The following is a 14823-nucleotide window of genomic DNA, read 5'->3' on the forward strand; positions in this document are numbered from 1 at the left end:
CCGCACTACAGCGAAGCGCTACAGTACCGGTACGAAACCCATACATTTGTGGGTTTCGTACCGATACAGTTATACCGCTACAGTACCGGTATAGTTGCTAGTGTGGACAGGTGTTGCGGTACAAAAGTAGTATCGTATCGGTACAAAATCCCTAGTGTGGACAGGGTATAAGACTCAACATGTCCCCGACCCTCAACATCCAGGACTGGTACTAAAGCATCATCTCGGACTCAACAACGTCCCCAATTACAACATTCTAAGACTACGTTCACACTGCAGGCTGAAGTGACTCAAATCCGATTTTTTCGCCCATATGTGACCTGTATCCGATCTTTTATTGACAATATGAACGACACAGATCCGATTTTTTCAAATCCGACCCAGGCCGTTTGGATATGTGGTCCTAATTCCAATTCCTATCCGATCTTTTCATATGCGACTTCAGTCTGAACCGCCAGGTCGCATTCATCCGACTTACACGTCATCAACAAGCCACAAACGTCACTATTCTGCGCTGAAGTAGGCGGCGGGTCTCTCAAAAAAAGTTACAACAACAAAACCCTTGCCCTCTTCCTTCTCAACCTCCTCCTTAACATCAGGCTATTGTGCATGTTCTGGCTCCGTCGCAACAACTGCATCATCACCAGGTACTCCATGCTGGCTACTGTCATACCCAGGAAACTTTAGGTTACTTCCGTAAACACTGGCCATGCTCACTGCGTGTGACGTCGTCGTATCCTGCAGTGCGCATGCGGAACACTTTTAGGTCGCTTTTCGTTCATACTGAGGATCACATACAAGTCGCATATGTTTGTTAATGTGAACGACCTCACAAAAAAATCGGAATTGAGCATTAAGCCTTGCAGTGTGAACGTAGTGTTAGTGCGTCCGGCTCTGAAAGACCCAACATATCCCTGACCGTTCAAAACTCTGCGCGCCAGACCCTATCTCGGGTTTTACCAGGTGATGCCCTTTTACGACCCACTATTAAAACGCACACTGCTCTCTGTCGTCACCTATTTTTCAGTAACTCCTCATCAGACGGATTCCTCGGAAATCAAATCCAGACGGGGGATGAAATTGTGTTCGGTGCCCTGAGGAAGCTCTGTATGTGTGTGTTTGCAGCTTTATTGGGTTTGCAGTTTCCTGCTCGGCATTGCAGCCTTCCAGCTAATTCAATTGTGCAAGGAGCAAAAGACATGCTGCTCTTACGGGCCATTGATTAGCGGTGCTGTTACGGCCCAGACTGAGTGGAGGTGACGGAGCGGGCGGATGTCAGGAGGGTAAAGAAGGGAGGGAGAGGGGGAAAAAAAAACAGAATTCTTCTCAAACGCCACCCTGCATTCTGCTTTAAGCCCCTTTGAACAAATTTCAGCTGATATTCGAAAACTCGTAGAAGGCGGATATGAGACACAAGGACGTAAAACACCACGTTCTCTCAAGCACCAACATTCTCCGTGCGAAGGGTTTCAGACAAGAACGCTAGAGTAGCTCAGGCTTCATAATGACAGCATTACAGAGGGTTTTTTTTTCCCTTTTCACTTTTGCCAAATGACATCCGACAAAACTTCAGGACCTTTTTAAATGTGGCATTTTCCAAAACAAGGCCTGCTGGAAAGAAAAAGGACGAGCGTACAAAACTAGCCACTACTGTGAGTAGACCGTCCTCAGAAGGAACAGTGAGTGAGCTGCTGAGGTTTTTCTGGACTCTTTCTATTTTTGAGACTCTGCAATTATGTTTAATTGTGCTGCATAGTGCCCAGTTCCTTGCACTGATCCTGTATTATGAAGGGGTTGTGTTTTCATAGGGGCCTCGCCAGCTAAAACCACATGGGCGTTTGGGGTTGGGGCTGTGGCCCTCCCACTTGTTGCTATTTTTAGCCTTGACTGAAAGGCCCACTGCGCTGTAAAAGCAATCAATCATCGCAGCTGGGGCACGGTCGCCCTTCACCGGCTTACGGCCCACGAATCCCACGCCTTCTCGGTGCTCCTAGCGGAGTATTCGTCCGACCGAGACACAACGGCAACCAGTGGTGTACAGGATTATAACATTCAGAATTAATATGCTGGAAAAAGAAATGACGACGCAAGTTCGTCTTCCCATTTTCACTTTTTTTGGTCAAACTATTCAGGGCAACTCTGATTTATTATCCTTCTCAGTAGTGTAGGACCTAGAACCAAGAGAACCTTGCGATGGAGGTTTGATCAGAGAGGATGCCTACGCACTCTCACACTGCCTCTAAGCAACCTGTAATACAAGTCACTTTAGGCAAAGTGTAAATATAAATAGGTAAGAGAGGAAGAAGATACGTAAAAGCCTTTAGACCACCCATGCTAACATGATCACTGCAGTTCTGCGGTTTATCGCAGCTGCTATAAGCCTCTCCTGGATTTTTCAGTCTTCCTGCAAACGCATGCCAGGTAAAACCAGTAAGTGGATTAAAGCATTAGCCGTAGGGGGACAAAACCCCATTGTACTCTCCCAGGGCCATTTAGCAAATCGCCGGGAGATTTAACCCAGCTGGGCAGCCTGAACAGTTGATCCAGGATCAGGGCATCAGTCTGAAAAATCTGGCGTTGCACGGGCGTGCACTCAAATACTGAACTGAAAGAAGATCAGAACTTCAACCGGACAGCACGCTCTATAAAACTGATTACCCCCCCACAAATAAACAACTTCTGGTATGCCAGACTCTGGACAGTCGTGTTTAGTAAGCTTGATCCAGAACCACTATACCAACCCCAAAGTACAACCCCGATTCCAAAAAAGTTGGGACAAAGTACAAATTGTAAATAAAAACGGAATGCAATAATTTACAAATCTCAAAAACTGATATTGTATTCACAATAGAACATAGACAACATATCAAATGTCGAAAGTGAGTCATTTTGAAATTTCATGCCAAATATTGGCTCATTTGAAATTTCATGACAGCAACACATCTCAAAAAAGTTGGGACAGGGGCAATAAGAGGCTGGAAAAGTTAAAGGTACAAAAAAGGAACAGCTGGAGGACCAAATTGCAACTCATTAGGTCAATTGGCAATAGGTCATTAACATGACTGGGTATAAAAAGAGCATCTTGGAGTGGCAGCGGCTCTCAGAAGTAAAGATGGGAAGAGGATCACCAATCCCCCTAATTCTGCGCCAACAAATAGTGGAGCAATATCAGAAAGGAGTTCGACAGTGTAAAATTGTAAAGAGTTTGAACATATCATCATCTACAGTGCATAATATCATCAAAAGATTCAGAGAATCTGGAAGAATCTCTGTGCGTAAGGGTCAAGGCCAGAAAACCATACTGGGTGCCCGTGATCTTCGGGACCTTAGACGACGCTGCATCACATACAGGCATGCTTCTGTATTGGAAATCACAAAATGGCCTCAGGAATATTTCCAGAGAACATTATCTGTGAACGCAATTCACCGTGCCATCCGCCGTTGCCAGCTAAAACTCTATAGTTCAAAGAAGAAGCCGTATCTAAACATGATCCAGAAGTGCCGACGTCTTCTCTGGGCCAAGGCTCATTTAAAATGGACTGTGGCAACGTGGAAAACTGTTCTGTGGTCAGACGAATCAAAATTTGAAGTTCTTTATGGAAATCAGGGACGCCGTGTCATTCGGACTAAAGAGGAGAAGGACGACCCAAGTTGTTATCGGCGCTCAGTTCAGAAGCCTGCATCTCTGATGGTATGGGGTTGCATTAGTGCGTGTGGCATGGGCAGCTTACACATCTGGAAAGACACCATCAATGCTGAAAGGTATATCCAGGTTCTAGAGCAACATATGCTCCCATCCAGACGACGTCTCTTTCAGGGAAGACCTTGCATTTTCCAACATGACAATGCCAAACCACATACTGCATCAATTACAGCATCATGGCTGCGTAGAAGAAGGGTCCGGGTACTGAACTGGCCAGCCTGCAGTCCAGATCTTTCACCCATAGAAAACATTTGGCGCATCATAAAACGGAAGATACGACAAAAAAGACCCAAGACAGTTGAGCAACTAGAATCCTACATTAGACAAGAATGGGTTAACATTCCTATCCCTAAACTTGAGCAACTTGTCTCCTCAGTCCCCAGACGTTTACAGACTGTTGTAAAGAGAAAAGGGGATGTCTCACAGTGGGAAACATGGCCTTGTCCCAACTTTTTTGAGATGTGTTGTTGTCATGAAATTTAAAAATCACCTCATTTTTCTCTTTAAATGATACATTTTCTCAGTTTAAACATTTGATATGTCATCTATGTTCTATTCTGAATAAAATATGGAATTTTGAAACTTCCACATCGTTGCATTCCGTTTTTATTTACAATTTGTACTTTGTCCCAACTTTTTTGGAATCGGGGTTGTATCTTCTCGTACGCCAGGCTTTGGGCCATGTGTTTCTGTAAGACCGATATACGAATCAGTACATTAAGACCAAAATAACCGTCTTCTGGTAGGTCACACTCTGGACACTGTTCTGTCTGGCTGATCCAGAATCAGTACATCAGACCAAAATACCTTCTGGTATGCAGAAACCAAATTACCATCTTCCAAGAAACCAGAGTCTGGACAGCAGCGCTCAGTAAGACCGAGCCAGATCTGGATCCAGTAGAACAACCCAAAATATGACCGCATGCTTAAGCAAGACTGACCTAGAGTCAGCCTAAGTCACGTTAGGACCAGCATTACTAAAGAGCAGACTATGGAAATTGTGCTCAAAAAGACTGATCTCAGTACATTAGAACCAAAATACCTTCTGGTATGCAGCGACCAAAAATAAAGCCCATTTAAAATTAGGACTATCGTGGCTATCTTCCAGAACTCCACACTCTGGACAGCAGTGCTCATTAACCCTGTTCCAGAACCCGCACTTCAGCCTCAAAACATCTTCTGGCTGGCCAGACACTGGACCAGACGTTCTTTAAGCCTGGACCAAAGCCATGCCAGAAGCTCAGAGCCGAAGCTCTCGTACCGCGCCAGCGTGCAGCAGTCAGAAGAGTGCAGGGTTTAGGAATTAAACATGGATACTAAGGGGCTCCTCTGGGACTGTAGATTTGCTGTGTCTTAGAAACAGCGGAGATGTGGGACAAGCTCGCAGTTATTCTTCTGTAAATACCCGTGGATAAAGAAAAGCGATGATGGCTTCTGCACTGAACGTGTTTGCAAAATAAGGACAAAGGAAAGCAATCAGCGGGCTGAAGCTGGATGTATTTGCTCAGATCCAAATCAAAGCTTGTTAGGAAAACAATGGTGCCGTCGGAGAAATCTCTCCTGTTCCTATTAGGTGTCGCATGAGGACCATTTGCTCCTAATTGAAGCTGCAGAGAGGCTCCAGATTCCATTTCCAGCTTGGGTGATCTTTTAAGCTACACGGTGAACAATGAATTACACAACAAAATGTGCAAAACTATTAAGCGCGTGGGCCATTACAGTACACCGATTCTTCAAACGGGCTCGCGTGGTCGAGGTGACGGCTCAGCTGAAATAACGGATTTGTGAAACAGAGTGCACGGCGCTGCTTTCTTTACCGTTTACCTTCAACGTTACACTGCGAAAAATAAAAATCTTAGCAAGTTTTTATTTGTCTATTTTCAAGTCAAAACATCTAGCCACCCTTATTATAAGACGTAATTGCCCAACAAGCAAAACCTCATTTAGCTAGAAAGGCTAGTTTTTAGACAGTCCATCTTGAAAATCTTGTCTAGACAAAATGTCTTGAAAAAGTCTTATTTGGAGCACCTTTGAAAATAAAACAAGGGTTTTTTTTTAAAACAACTAAGTACATTTTGGACGTTTGTCAAATGCGGTTCATCTTGTTTCAAGAAAAAAAAAAGTACGCTTGTTTTGGGAATAAATGAACTTTACTGAAATCTTTGAATCTTTCATTACACTCTAGACCAGACAAGTGCCTTCAAAAAGGCTAGGAGTGAGTGGAGGGCGTTTTAGCGAGGTCTTTTTGGAATGCTGCGAGTTAAAGACCCACTGACACAACTTTTTACACCACGTAATGTGTATTTATTGTTTTATTGCTATATTGTGAAATAAAATATCCAAAACTCAACTTGAATAAAGGGTCGTCTTTGTAGAAAATCAAGAATTTCAGAGCCGATTTTGAGCAATTCCAGCGTTATGGACGTGACACTTGAACTCAAAATGGCAACAAATGACCCAGTGCATGTTTTGTCGTCTCCCGGTATTTAAACAGGTGTTGCATATTTTAAGGCTGTACCATACTGGAGAAGTGATAGAACAAGAACAATTCCCATAGTACATCTAGGGCATGCCAGAAAACGCCAATAAAAGATGCGTTATGGACGTGACAGAAAAAGTATCACTTTTCTTGGGTGACTGTACATTTTTATCAAACTCTGTGAAATTGTAAACCTAATGTCGAAATGGAGATATCCGTTTGATAGAGGGGTCCAAGGTGAATATTAAAAAATCTTTGTTTAAAATATTTTGTATTTCATGCAGAGTTTCGGAAGGAAAAGTCAGCGTTATGGATGTGACGAAATTCCGTTATGGATGTGACGCGTCTGAAATAGACATGGCATATGTTTAGAAAATCAGCAATTTAACCACCATAACCCTTTGAAAAACTCTCTAAATATCAGCTAAAACTATCAAAGTTCTTAAATAATACTTAGGATGGCTATTGTTTTGCTGTTTTGTGGATTTTAGCATACATTTCTGTGGCTTGTGGGAATAATATAGAATTGTACATGATCAAAGTTGATTTTAGCTTGGGGTTTACATTATAAGAAAGAAAGACTGACTGACAGTGACGTATTAGGTGATCAAAATATTTATGTATGTATTTATTTATTTGTTTATTTATTTAGTTTGAAATTTGGGATCTCCTGTGAGGTTGACATTTACATGGAATTGCTCTTTTGTGTTTTTTGCCCCGGCTTCTACAAGCGCCATGAGCCATTTGCCCGTTTTTGCCGCTAGGGCGAGTGACGTCACATCAGTGTATGTCATTCTGGATTGCATGAAAACAAAACATGAAGCAGGGAAGCTATCGAGATTGTCTGCCCTCACGTCTATTAAAGATTCTGTTTAAACAGCATAATGTCTTAAACATATGGTCCTGGTCACGTCACACTACTGGTCCCACTCCAAAAATCATCATGTCTAAGCTCCTGTTAGATCATGTTAGATACAGTAGCTACCAGAAGTTTAGGTCATATTTATGCAGAAATATCAAAAACTCTAAAGGGTTCACAAACTTTCAAAACATGCCGGATGACATCTTGTATCTATCATTCCACACATATATCATGTATATTATCCTAACTAAATATATGAAACAAGGTATTGGCCTTTCAGTTGTTGTACATTACTGGTATTAGCTGCTTTGGCCTATTGATAAGTAATATGCAATAGTATAAGACGCATTTGTGACGTTACAATAAATTTTAAACAACATACATGTATTGAATAACAACGCATAGCCACGTACCCTGGCTCGTTCTCTTTTGGCAAAGGCACCACCGGACTTTCGCTTTTTGACCGCCCCTTCGGGGGGTCTGCTGTCATCTGTTTCTCTTTTGACAGATTGATTCGGCCCGGGCCTGTCAAACAACGTCGGCACAGCTGACTCCTCCAACACCAGTGGATAAGTTGGATCAAACGTTCTTCGAGTTCTGGACGACAAAGTGAAACAGTGCTCCTCGAAACGTGCTGAACAGAGACGTGACCATTTTGTTGACTTCCAGTTCGCACGCGTTTTGGAAACGTTTCTTTCCCACTCTTTTGCTATTTCAGGGTGTTTTTTCCAAGGAAAGGAATGGAGTTTCACTCCTTCCGACGTGGTGTTAGAACACCCGTAAGCCACACATATAATCCCTTTTCGGTTAGACGCCATTTAACTTTTTCACGCAAGGAAATCGCAACAAAACCACAGCTCAATATCACAAGACTTGTGAGAACTGAACCAACATAGGGACTTGTAAACGAAAACGACACAATGATGTGACGTCACTTCCGGCATCTCTGAATGAGCCCAGTTCATATCCAGGTCAATCTCCCTGCGCGAAATTTAAAATTACTTCTGATGTTTAAAACGGACAGTTAAACCAAGGATTAAAGCCAGAATTTATCTTTGGAGTCATATATTGTTTGTTTAAAAATTAATACGAAATGACTGTCAGTGGGTCTTTAAGTTCAGTGGGTTTTTTTCTGGTTGGTTTGTTTTTGTGCCTGATCTTGTAAACCCCTCGTACACATGAATAGTCAGTGCCCCCAAAATGCACTGTTGCTTTGGCGTTGTGTCAGCACTGTAAGTCAAAGGCCGAATCCCATTTCACCCCTTGGACCAACCCCTTGGCCCTTCCCCTCCATTTTGCGCGTTCACGTGAAGGGGTAGGGGTATCCCAATCCCAGTTAACGCGGAGGGGTAGGGGAAGGGGTAGGGCTTCTGTACCCCTCCAAACGGAGATTTTCCTGGAGCAGACTCCGAACGAAGGGGTTTGAGTGATTTCCCACAATGCCATGCGGATTTCAGCGAGATTTCATGCGGATTTCAGAAAGATGGCGGTTCCCGCGGCGAAAGATTGTCATAAATGTATTTTCTCCATTATTTACGTGTTTTAAGTTGTTATCCAGAGGAAACACGCCGCTTGATTCGCTTTCGAGCTGAGAATGAGCAGCGATTTCTGAAATCCAAGCTGCTGCTAAAAAGCTTTGGGAGTGAGTATTGTTTTCGGTTGCTTGACTGCGTACGTTTTGTTCTGTTATTCTCGCTTTTATTGTTTACATGAGTGTTCTGACACCTCATTCTGTCGGATGTGGTGCACGAAGCGCCAAAGATATCCCATTCAGTGGTGTTAGTTAACAAATCACACCCTGCCAGCAGAGATTTCTGGTTCTGCCTCTGGCTCTGACTGTAGCGGCTGGTCGCAGCCAATGACGCATTTGGTTGCGTTTTGCTAACGTAAACGCTGACGGAGGTACGCGATGACGTATGCGATCGTTGAAGGGCTATCCCAATACGTAAGGGTTGAATTTCAAGCCCTATCCCTTGTAGCTCAGTTTCAAGGGGAAGGGCCAAGGGGAAGGGGGAGGGGGAGGGGTAGAAATTAGAATTGGGCCAAAATGCGTAGACTTTATTTTATTTTTTTGGTGCCTGAGGTCCTGGGGAAGTGGAATCTTAAGAGACGTTTTAGGGCCCGTTTACACAAGGACGCTGTCGGGTAAAAACGACTAAATATTTTAACAGAAGTGCCTTTCGTCTACACAGGGACGGCGTTTCCGAGGCTAAAAAACGGAAAAAATTGAAAACGCCTTCCAGAGTGGATAAGTTAAAAACAGCCCCCGTTGTATATCCGTCTAAACTTCCCAATACGCCAGACCTGGGCATTTTACAGCCCGCGGGCCGCATCCGGCCCTTTGGTTCATTCTGACCGGCCCGCGTAAGGTTAATGAGAAATTACAAAATAAACGTATTTTCTAATTTGACCTCATGCATGGACTGAATGTGCATTGCTTTTATTTTGAAGTTGTGTTCAACAAAAACGCAATGCGCGCGACATGAACATGACATGAAATCCCACGAAACCTAATCACGCGATAACTACTTCCGTAATTTGTCCAGACCAACCACAAACTTGCACGTCATCCTTCAAACGGTCCAGCCAATCATCATAGTGTGACGTCACCAGCAGGCGCCGGAGCCGATCTCCGGCGAAAAGCACCAAATGAGGTGATTAGACTACAAATGTGGGCATCATTATTATAATATGATGCATCTTGCTTGATATTTGGAGTAGAAAGACAATATTGTGATGTCTTTATTGTGTTTTGGGGTGAATGTGACTGGAAAAAAAAAAGGTACAAACGTTCACATTTTGTTAACCATTGTTTTGGGAAATTTGATTGAATAAATGACATTTTTTGTAAGGCAACCTCGTTTTTTCCCCCATACTCTTACCAGTCTTAGCAGCTTGTAAAAACAATGTTATTTATTGCTTTATATAAAGAAATACAATTAATATTATGCAGAATTTAGTTCAGCCTTTTGGTCCGGCCCTCCACAAAATTTTCTGTTTCTCATGTGGCCCCATGGGAAAAATAATTGCCCACCCCTGCAATACGCGAAACTCTGCTCGGATCTGCTCACGTCGGGTACGCGTTTACGTCATACATATGTCATATACTATACATGCCAGCCCGGGAAGTAAGAAAGTAAGTAAAAAAGTAAGAACATGTCTGATTACATCGATCCAACGGACCTTCAAGCTGCTCTGGCAGCTTTAATAAACGTCCAGGAGTCCTTCGAACATCTATACCGAATCTGCGGGTATAGTATGCTCTTACTTTTTTTTTTACTTACTTTCTTACTTACCATAGCCAGAGTAGTCAAAGTTTTCGCGGCGCAGATGTGCAGATCAGACAAGACGGAAGACGTTGCGCATGCGTGCAGACATAGCGGAGGTCTTTCACAGCACCGCCTAGCCGCCTGGCATGCACATCCAATTGAATTCCACACATTTACGCGTCACCATATAGACGCAGATTTCCTCCTTGAAAACGGTCGTGTAGACGCGGAAAAAAGCGAGAACGAAAACGGACTTTTGCGTTTTTGTTTCAGACCGTCCCCGTGTAAAGTGGGCCTTAATGTATGAATGTTGAAATGGGAAAAAAAATAAACTTGTTGCAATGCTACACGTGTCGTCAACTTGATTCAAGGTAGTCTCTGGTCTCATATCTAGAGTATTTTACTAATTACACGTCACAAAAGGAGAATCTTTTAAGCTAGCAATGCTTCGTTGTAGAATTTAATCCTAATATTAGTATATTTATCTTAAATTCAGTTTTTACTGCTAAGACTTTGTCATGAATTTAAGTGAAATACCCTTAAAATGAAATAAATAAAAATGACTTGAATGGCTAAATGTAAGAAGTACGATCTTGTTATAAGAACTATTTTGATTATTTTGAGTGAATCAGATCTCGCATAACAAGTTGCCCAATCTTATTTTGGAATTATTTCATCTAAAAACAGGTTAGATTTTTCATCTTACTTTAAGAAATCTGACAATTTGTCTAGTTCCATTGGCACATTTTTTTCACCTGATTCAAGCAAATATGCTTTGTTTTAATCTTTTCTTATTTTTGAAAGGCCGTTTTCCGCAGTGTATTTTCATGACGCGGCTGGTCAACATCTTCAAAGCAGTAACGAGTGTGTGTTTTGCAAACTCTGGTGTAAAAAAAAAAATAGTTACAAAAATGTCTCGCTGTAAATAAATATATGACGTACCTGTGACAAGCTCACGGATCTCAGCGTCGCCGCTTTTCCTGAGCAGGCGAACGAGAGCGGGGATGCCGTCGCAGCTCCTGATGGCCGCCTTGTTTTCATTGTCCTTGCCGAAGGAGAGGTTGCGCAGAGCCCCGCATGCCTTGCGCTGCACTTCGCCCTTGGGGTGCTCGAGCAAGGCCGCCAGAGCCGGGATGCCGTTCAGCTGTCGCACGGCCTTCTTCACTGCGTCGTTCTCGTAGCACAGGTGCTGCAGGTAGGCGGCGGCGTTGGCCTTGACCGGATCCAGAGGGTGGCCCAGCATAGCGATGACCTCGGGGAGGTCTGGGTCGCGCCAGCAGCGAGGGTCCTGACGCGCAATGCCACCGTCGATGCCACCATCCAGGCTGGCCGTGCTGCCCCGCTCGGGCTGCGCAAGTGGGGCGGGGTACATGCCAGGAGCATAGCGGTGCCGCTCATCAATTAGCTCAGACTCCGTGGGGTCATCATAGCCTCTGGTTAGGGTCAGAGAGAGATGGTGGTTAGGTTATCCCCTCGTAACTAATCTGATCAAGTCCCCCCTGATCACATATGTGACCCCTCACCGAATCCAGGGACACATGTCGGCCGAAACAAATCCGAGATAATCGCAAAAGAAGCATTTTTTTTCCGAAATTTGTGATTTTTGTTTTTTTCCATCATGTGCAAGTTGAGATCTTGAAGAATGCAATCAGTATTTCAGATAACAGATTGCTTTGTTGGAAAAGCATACATTTTTTGTTGCAAATTGTCTCGTTTTTGTCAGGACTGTAGCCTGCTGGGGGGTGTGGGTAAATTACCATATGGGCCATTCACATGATGATTTAAGTATTTTTTTTTTTTTTTTCGCGAATCAGCTGTATGATACGAGCTGAGCTCGTGGCTACTTGACCTGCATACAGGCGTGTGATTTCACTATGGAATGAGGAAGCTAAACAGAGCGCAGAGGAGCTGAAACACCGCGAAGCAAACAGACACACGGTATTTACATCGGAGATGACCATTTCGAGCAAAAAAAACCGCAACCTCGTTTTCCAGATTGAATGGAATACTTGAATGATCGGATGATACACGGACCGTTCTAGGACTACATTCCATCGGAGCATTGGTGTGTGCAAGGCGCCGTTTCTCTTTCTGATGGGGTGAGTTTATTAATCTAAGGCTGTGTGGTTATTTTTGCATGTAACGGAGAGTGTTGTGGTTTGGTTAAACCTAGGTCACAACCGGACGTACGATTTTTTGGCTGTGTGATTTTTGGCGTTTCCCAAATCGCTGCGTTTTTTTTTTTTGTTCACGGAGAAAGACGCGCGTTGGCCGCAAGTTTGTCTTGCAACCTGAAAAAACCGTAAGCGCCCGTAGAGTTTGTTTGACATGACAAAGAACCTCTGCGGCCAGTCTATGGCTCGAAAATCAGCACGTCACGCGCGCGCCCTCGTGCTTTTCACGCACGCGCCCTCGTGCTTTTCATGCGTTTTTTGCATGTAGACCGGCCGTAGGAGCACTGTACTGTACGGCCGGTTGTGACCGAGGCTTTACATGAAACTAGTGTTGTGTTAGTTGTGTCATCATCGTGCTCTTTCTTACGGTGTGAGTAATTTTTCAACCACAAAACGTTAAAGTATACTTTAGGACTTATTTTTGTACTTCATAATTGTGTTGGGCATACTTTGCATGGACGGAAAATTGACGTGGTGATCTTTGTTTACATGAAAGTAGTATCGTGCTAGCTCGTAGGGGGTAGGGCTTTCCTTAATGTCATGCAAATGAGCACCATTATGTGCCCGCCCTACACCCAGAGTAGCTGAGATGGAAAACTTTTGGCCCTTTTCCACTACCCTTTTTCAGCTCGCTTCAGCCCGACACGGCTCACGTTTCGACTCTCAAAACAGCACGACTCGGCTCGCTTCAGCCCTGCTTAGCCCCTAAAACTCGTACGGTTTTGGAGTGGGGCTGAAGCAAGCCAAACCGAGCTGAGTGAGGTTGGGGGCGTGAGCAGACACTCCCCTGTGCACTGATTGGTGAGGAGGAGTGTCCTCACACGCCCCGCGAGCACGCTGGGATCTGTAAACACCGTAAACCCGGAAGAATAATTATGAATTACGAGAATTATGAAGCCTTATGCGCCTCGCCTCATCTATACGCTCTTGCCAGTATCTGTTGGCGTTGTCGGTGACAACAAGCCACAGCACCAAGACCAACACTAACGACTCCATGTCCTCCATGTTTATTGTTTACTATCCGGGTCGTGAGACTACCGCTTAAAAGATCACTGATGTCACTATTTGCGCCGCCTAACGACATCACCTGACGTCCACCCACTTTCGCTAACTCCACCCAATGTGTCCACCCACTTCCAGCCAGCACGGTTCAGCGCGGTTGTAGTCGAAATGCAACTCCAACAGCCCCGCTCAGCTCGACTCAGCATGGCACGGCTCAGCCCGACTCAGCCGCGTTTGTAGTGGAAAAGCGGCATTTGAGGGCGATTTTCTCCCTTTTCTGTTTTAAGAAGTATACACTTTCAAAAGGCCACACATTCTTCAAATATTGTCAGATCTCCACATGGAAGGCATCATTGGAAAGCTTAGAAACTGTACTTTCTCAATCTGTCAATAACTCAAAATGCCCCCGGGCAGACACGTGTCCCTGGATTCTGGATTTGGGCACATATGCCGATATTACTGAGAACTAAAACTATAATAAACTATATTATAATAAGGCTTAAGGCGTCGCACACACACGAACAGCAGCACAGATTACTTGACAGCAGGAACAGTTGCCAAGTGTGTCAAAGCGAGTCCGATGAAAAAGCTCTTTTATTTAAAAAGATTTAACCGTCACCGACACGTTAAAATGACACCGTGATCGCTGCCTGATCGCTTCCTTGTCAAACAGAGAGACGTGGCTAGACAAAGAGCGAACAAGATTATTAAAGAGCTCCGTGGGAAAAGCAGAAAAAGCGCCTTTCGGAGACGGACAGATCGTCTGAGGAGATGAGTCGCGAGCTAAGACAGACGCGAGGAGGAAAACGGAAGAGTCGGAGTGAGACGGATTGTGATGGGAACGCCAAAACACGGAGATAGAGAGAAAACAGAGCCAGGTGAGAGGCGAGTGTGGACGGCTATTAACCATGCTGTCAAAGAAGCAGCCAGAAGAGCCACTCCTGTTGATAAGAGGACGAGCTGCCACTTCCTTATTCATGGATGGTGCCAGAGAGGAGCAGCGCTTTGCTTTTATTAATGGTGGAGAGCGGACCGTGCTGCACGCTGCCTTGGGAAAGCACAGTCGCGCCGCAACATCTCCATCGACTCCTGATTCATGCAGAAAATAAACGCGCTACGTGTCTTTATGAGCGCCTAATGAATTTTAACGCTCGGAATCCTGAGAACTTCATCTGGATCGCTCGATGTCAGTCCAATACGTTTTCATTTATTCACTGGTCAAATGGTTTAATTAATCCAAGGGGAATCGGTTCTAAGGCGGAATCCAGTCCCAGACTAACCCTCAAGTGGCTCGGCTATCATCTCCTCGCTCAGTGGCTTAACACTGACCTTGG

General features: G+C 44.3%; 1 protein-coding gene across 5 annotated transcripts in view; it reads right to left on the minus strand.

Moving 5' to 3' along the window:
- The window catches only part of arvcfb (ARVCF delta catenin family member b), a 192955-nt gene that overhangs the window by 67529 nt on the left and 110603 nt on the right, over positions 1–14823 (minus strand). For all 5 annotated transcript variants that reach the window (XM_060908052.1, XM_060908049.1, XM_060908050.1 and 2 more), the window contains exon 4: positions 11256–11746. In XM_060908052.1, the coding sequence (XP_060764035.1) occupies positions 11256–11746 (491 nt within the window). The remainder of the gene's footprint in view (positions 1–11255; positions 11747–14823) is intronic.

Source organism: Neoarius graeffei, chromosome 24 (assembly GCF_027579695.1).
Source record: "Neoarius graeffei isolate fNeoGra1 chromosome 24, fNeoGra1.pri, whole genome shotgun sequence".
NCBI lineage: Eukaryota > Metazoa > Chordata > Actinopteri > Siluriformes > Ariidae > Neoarius > Neoarius graeffei.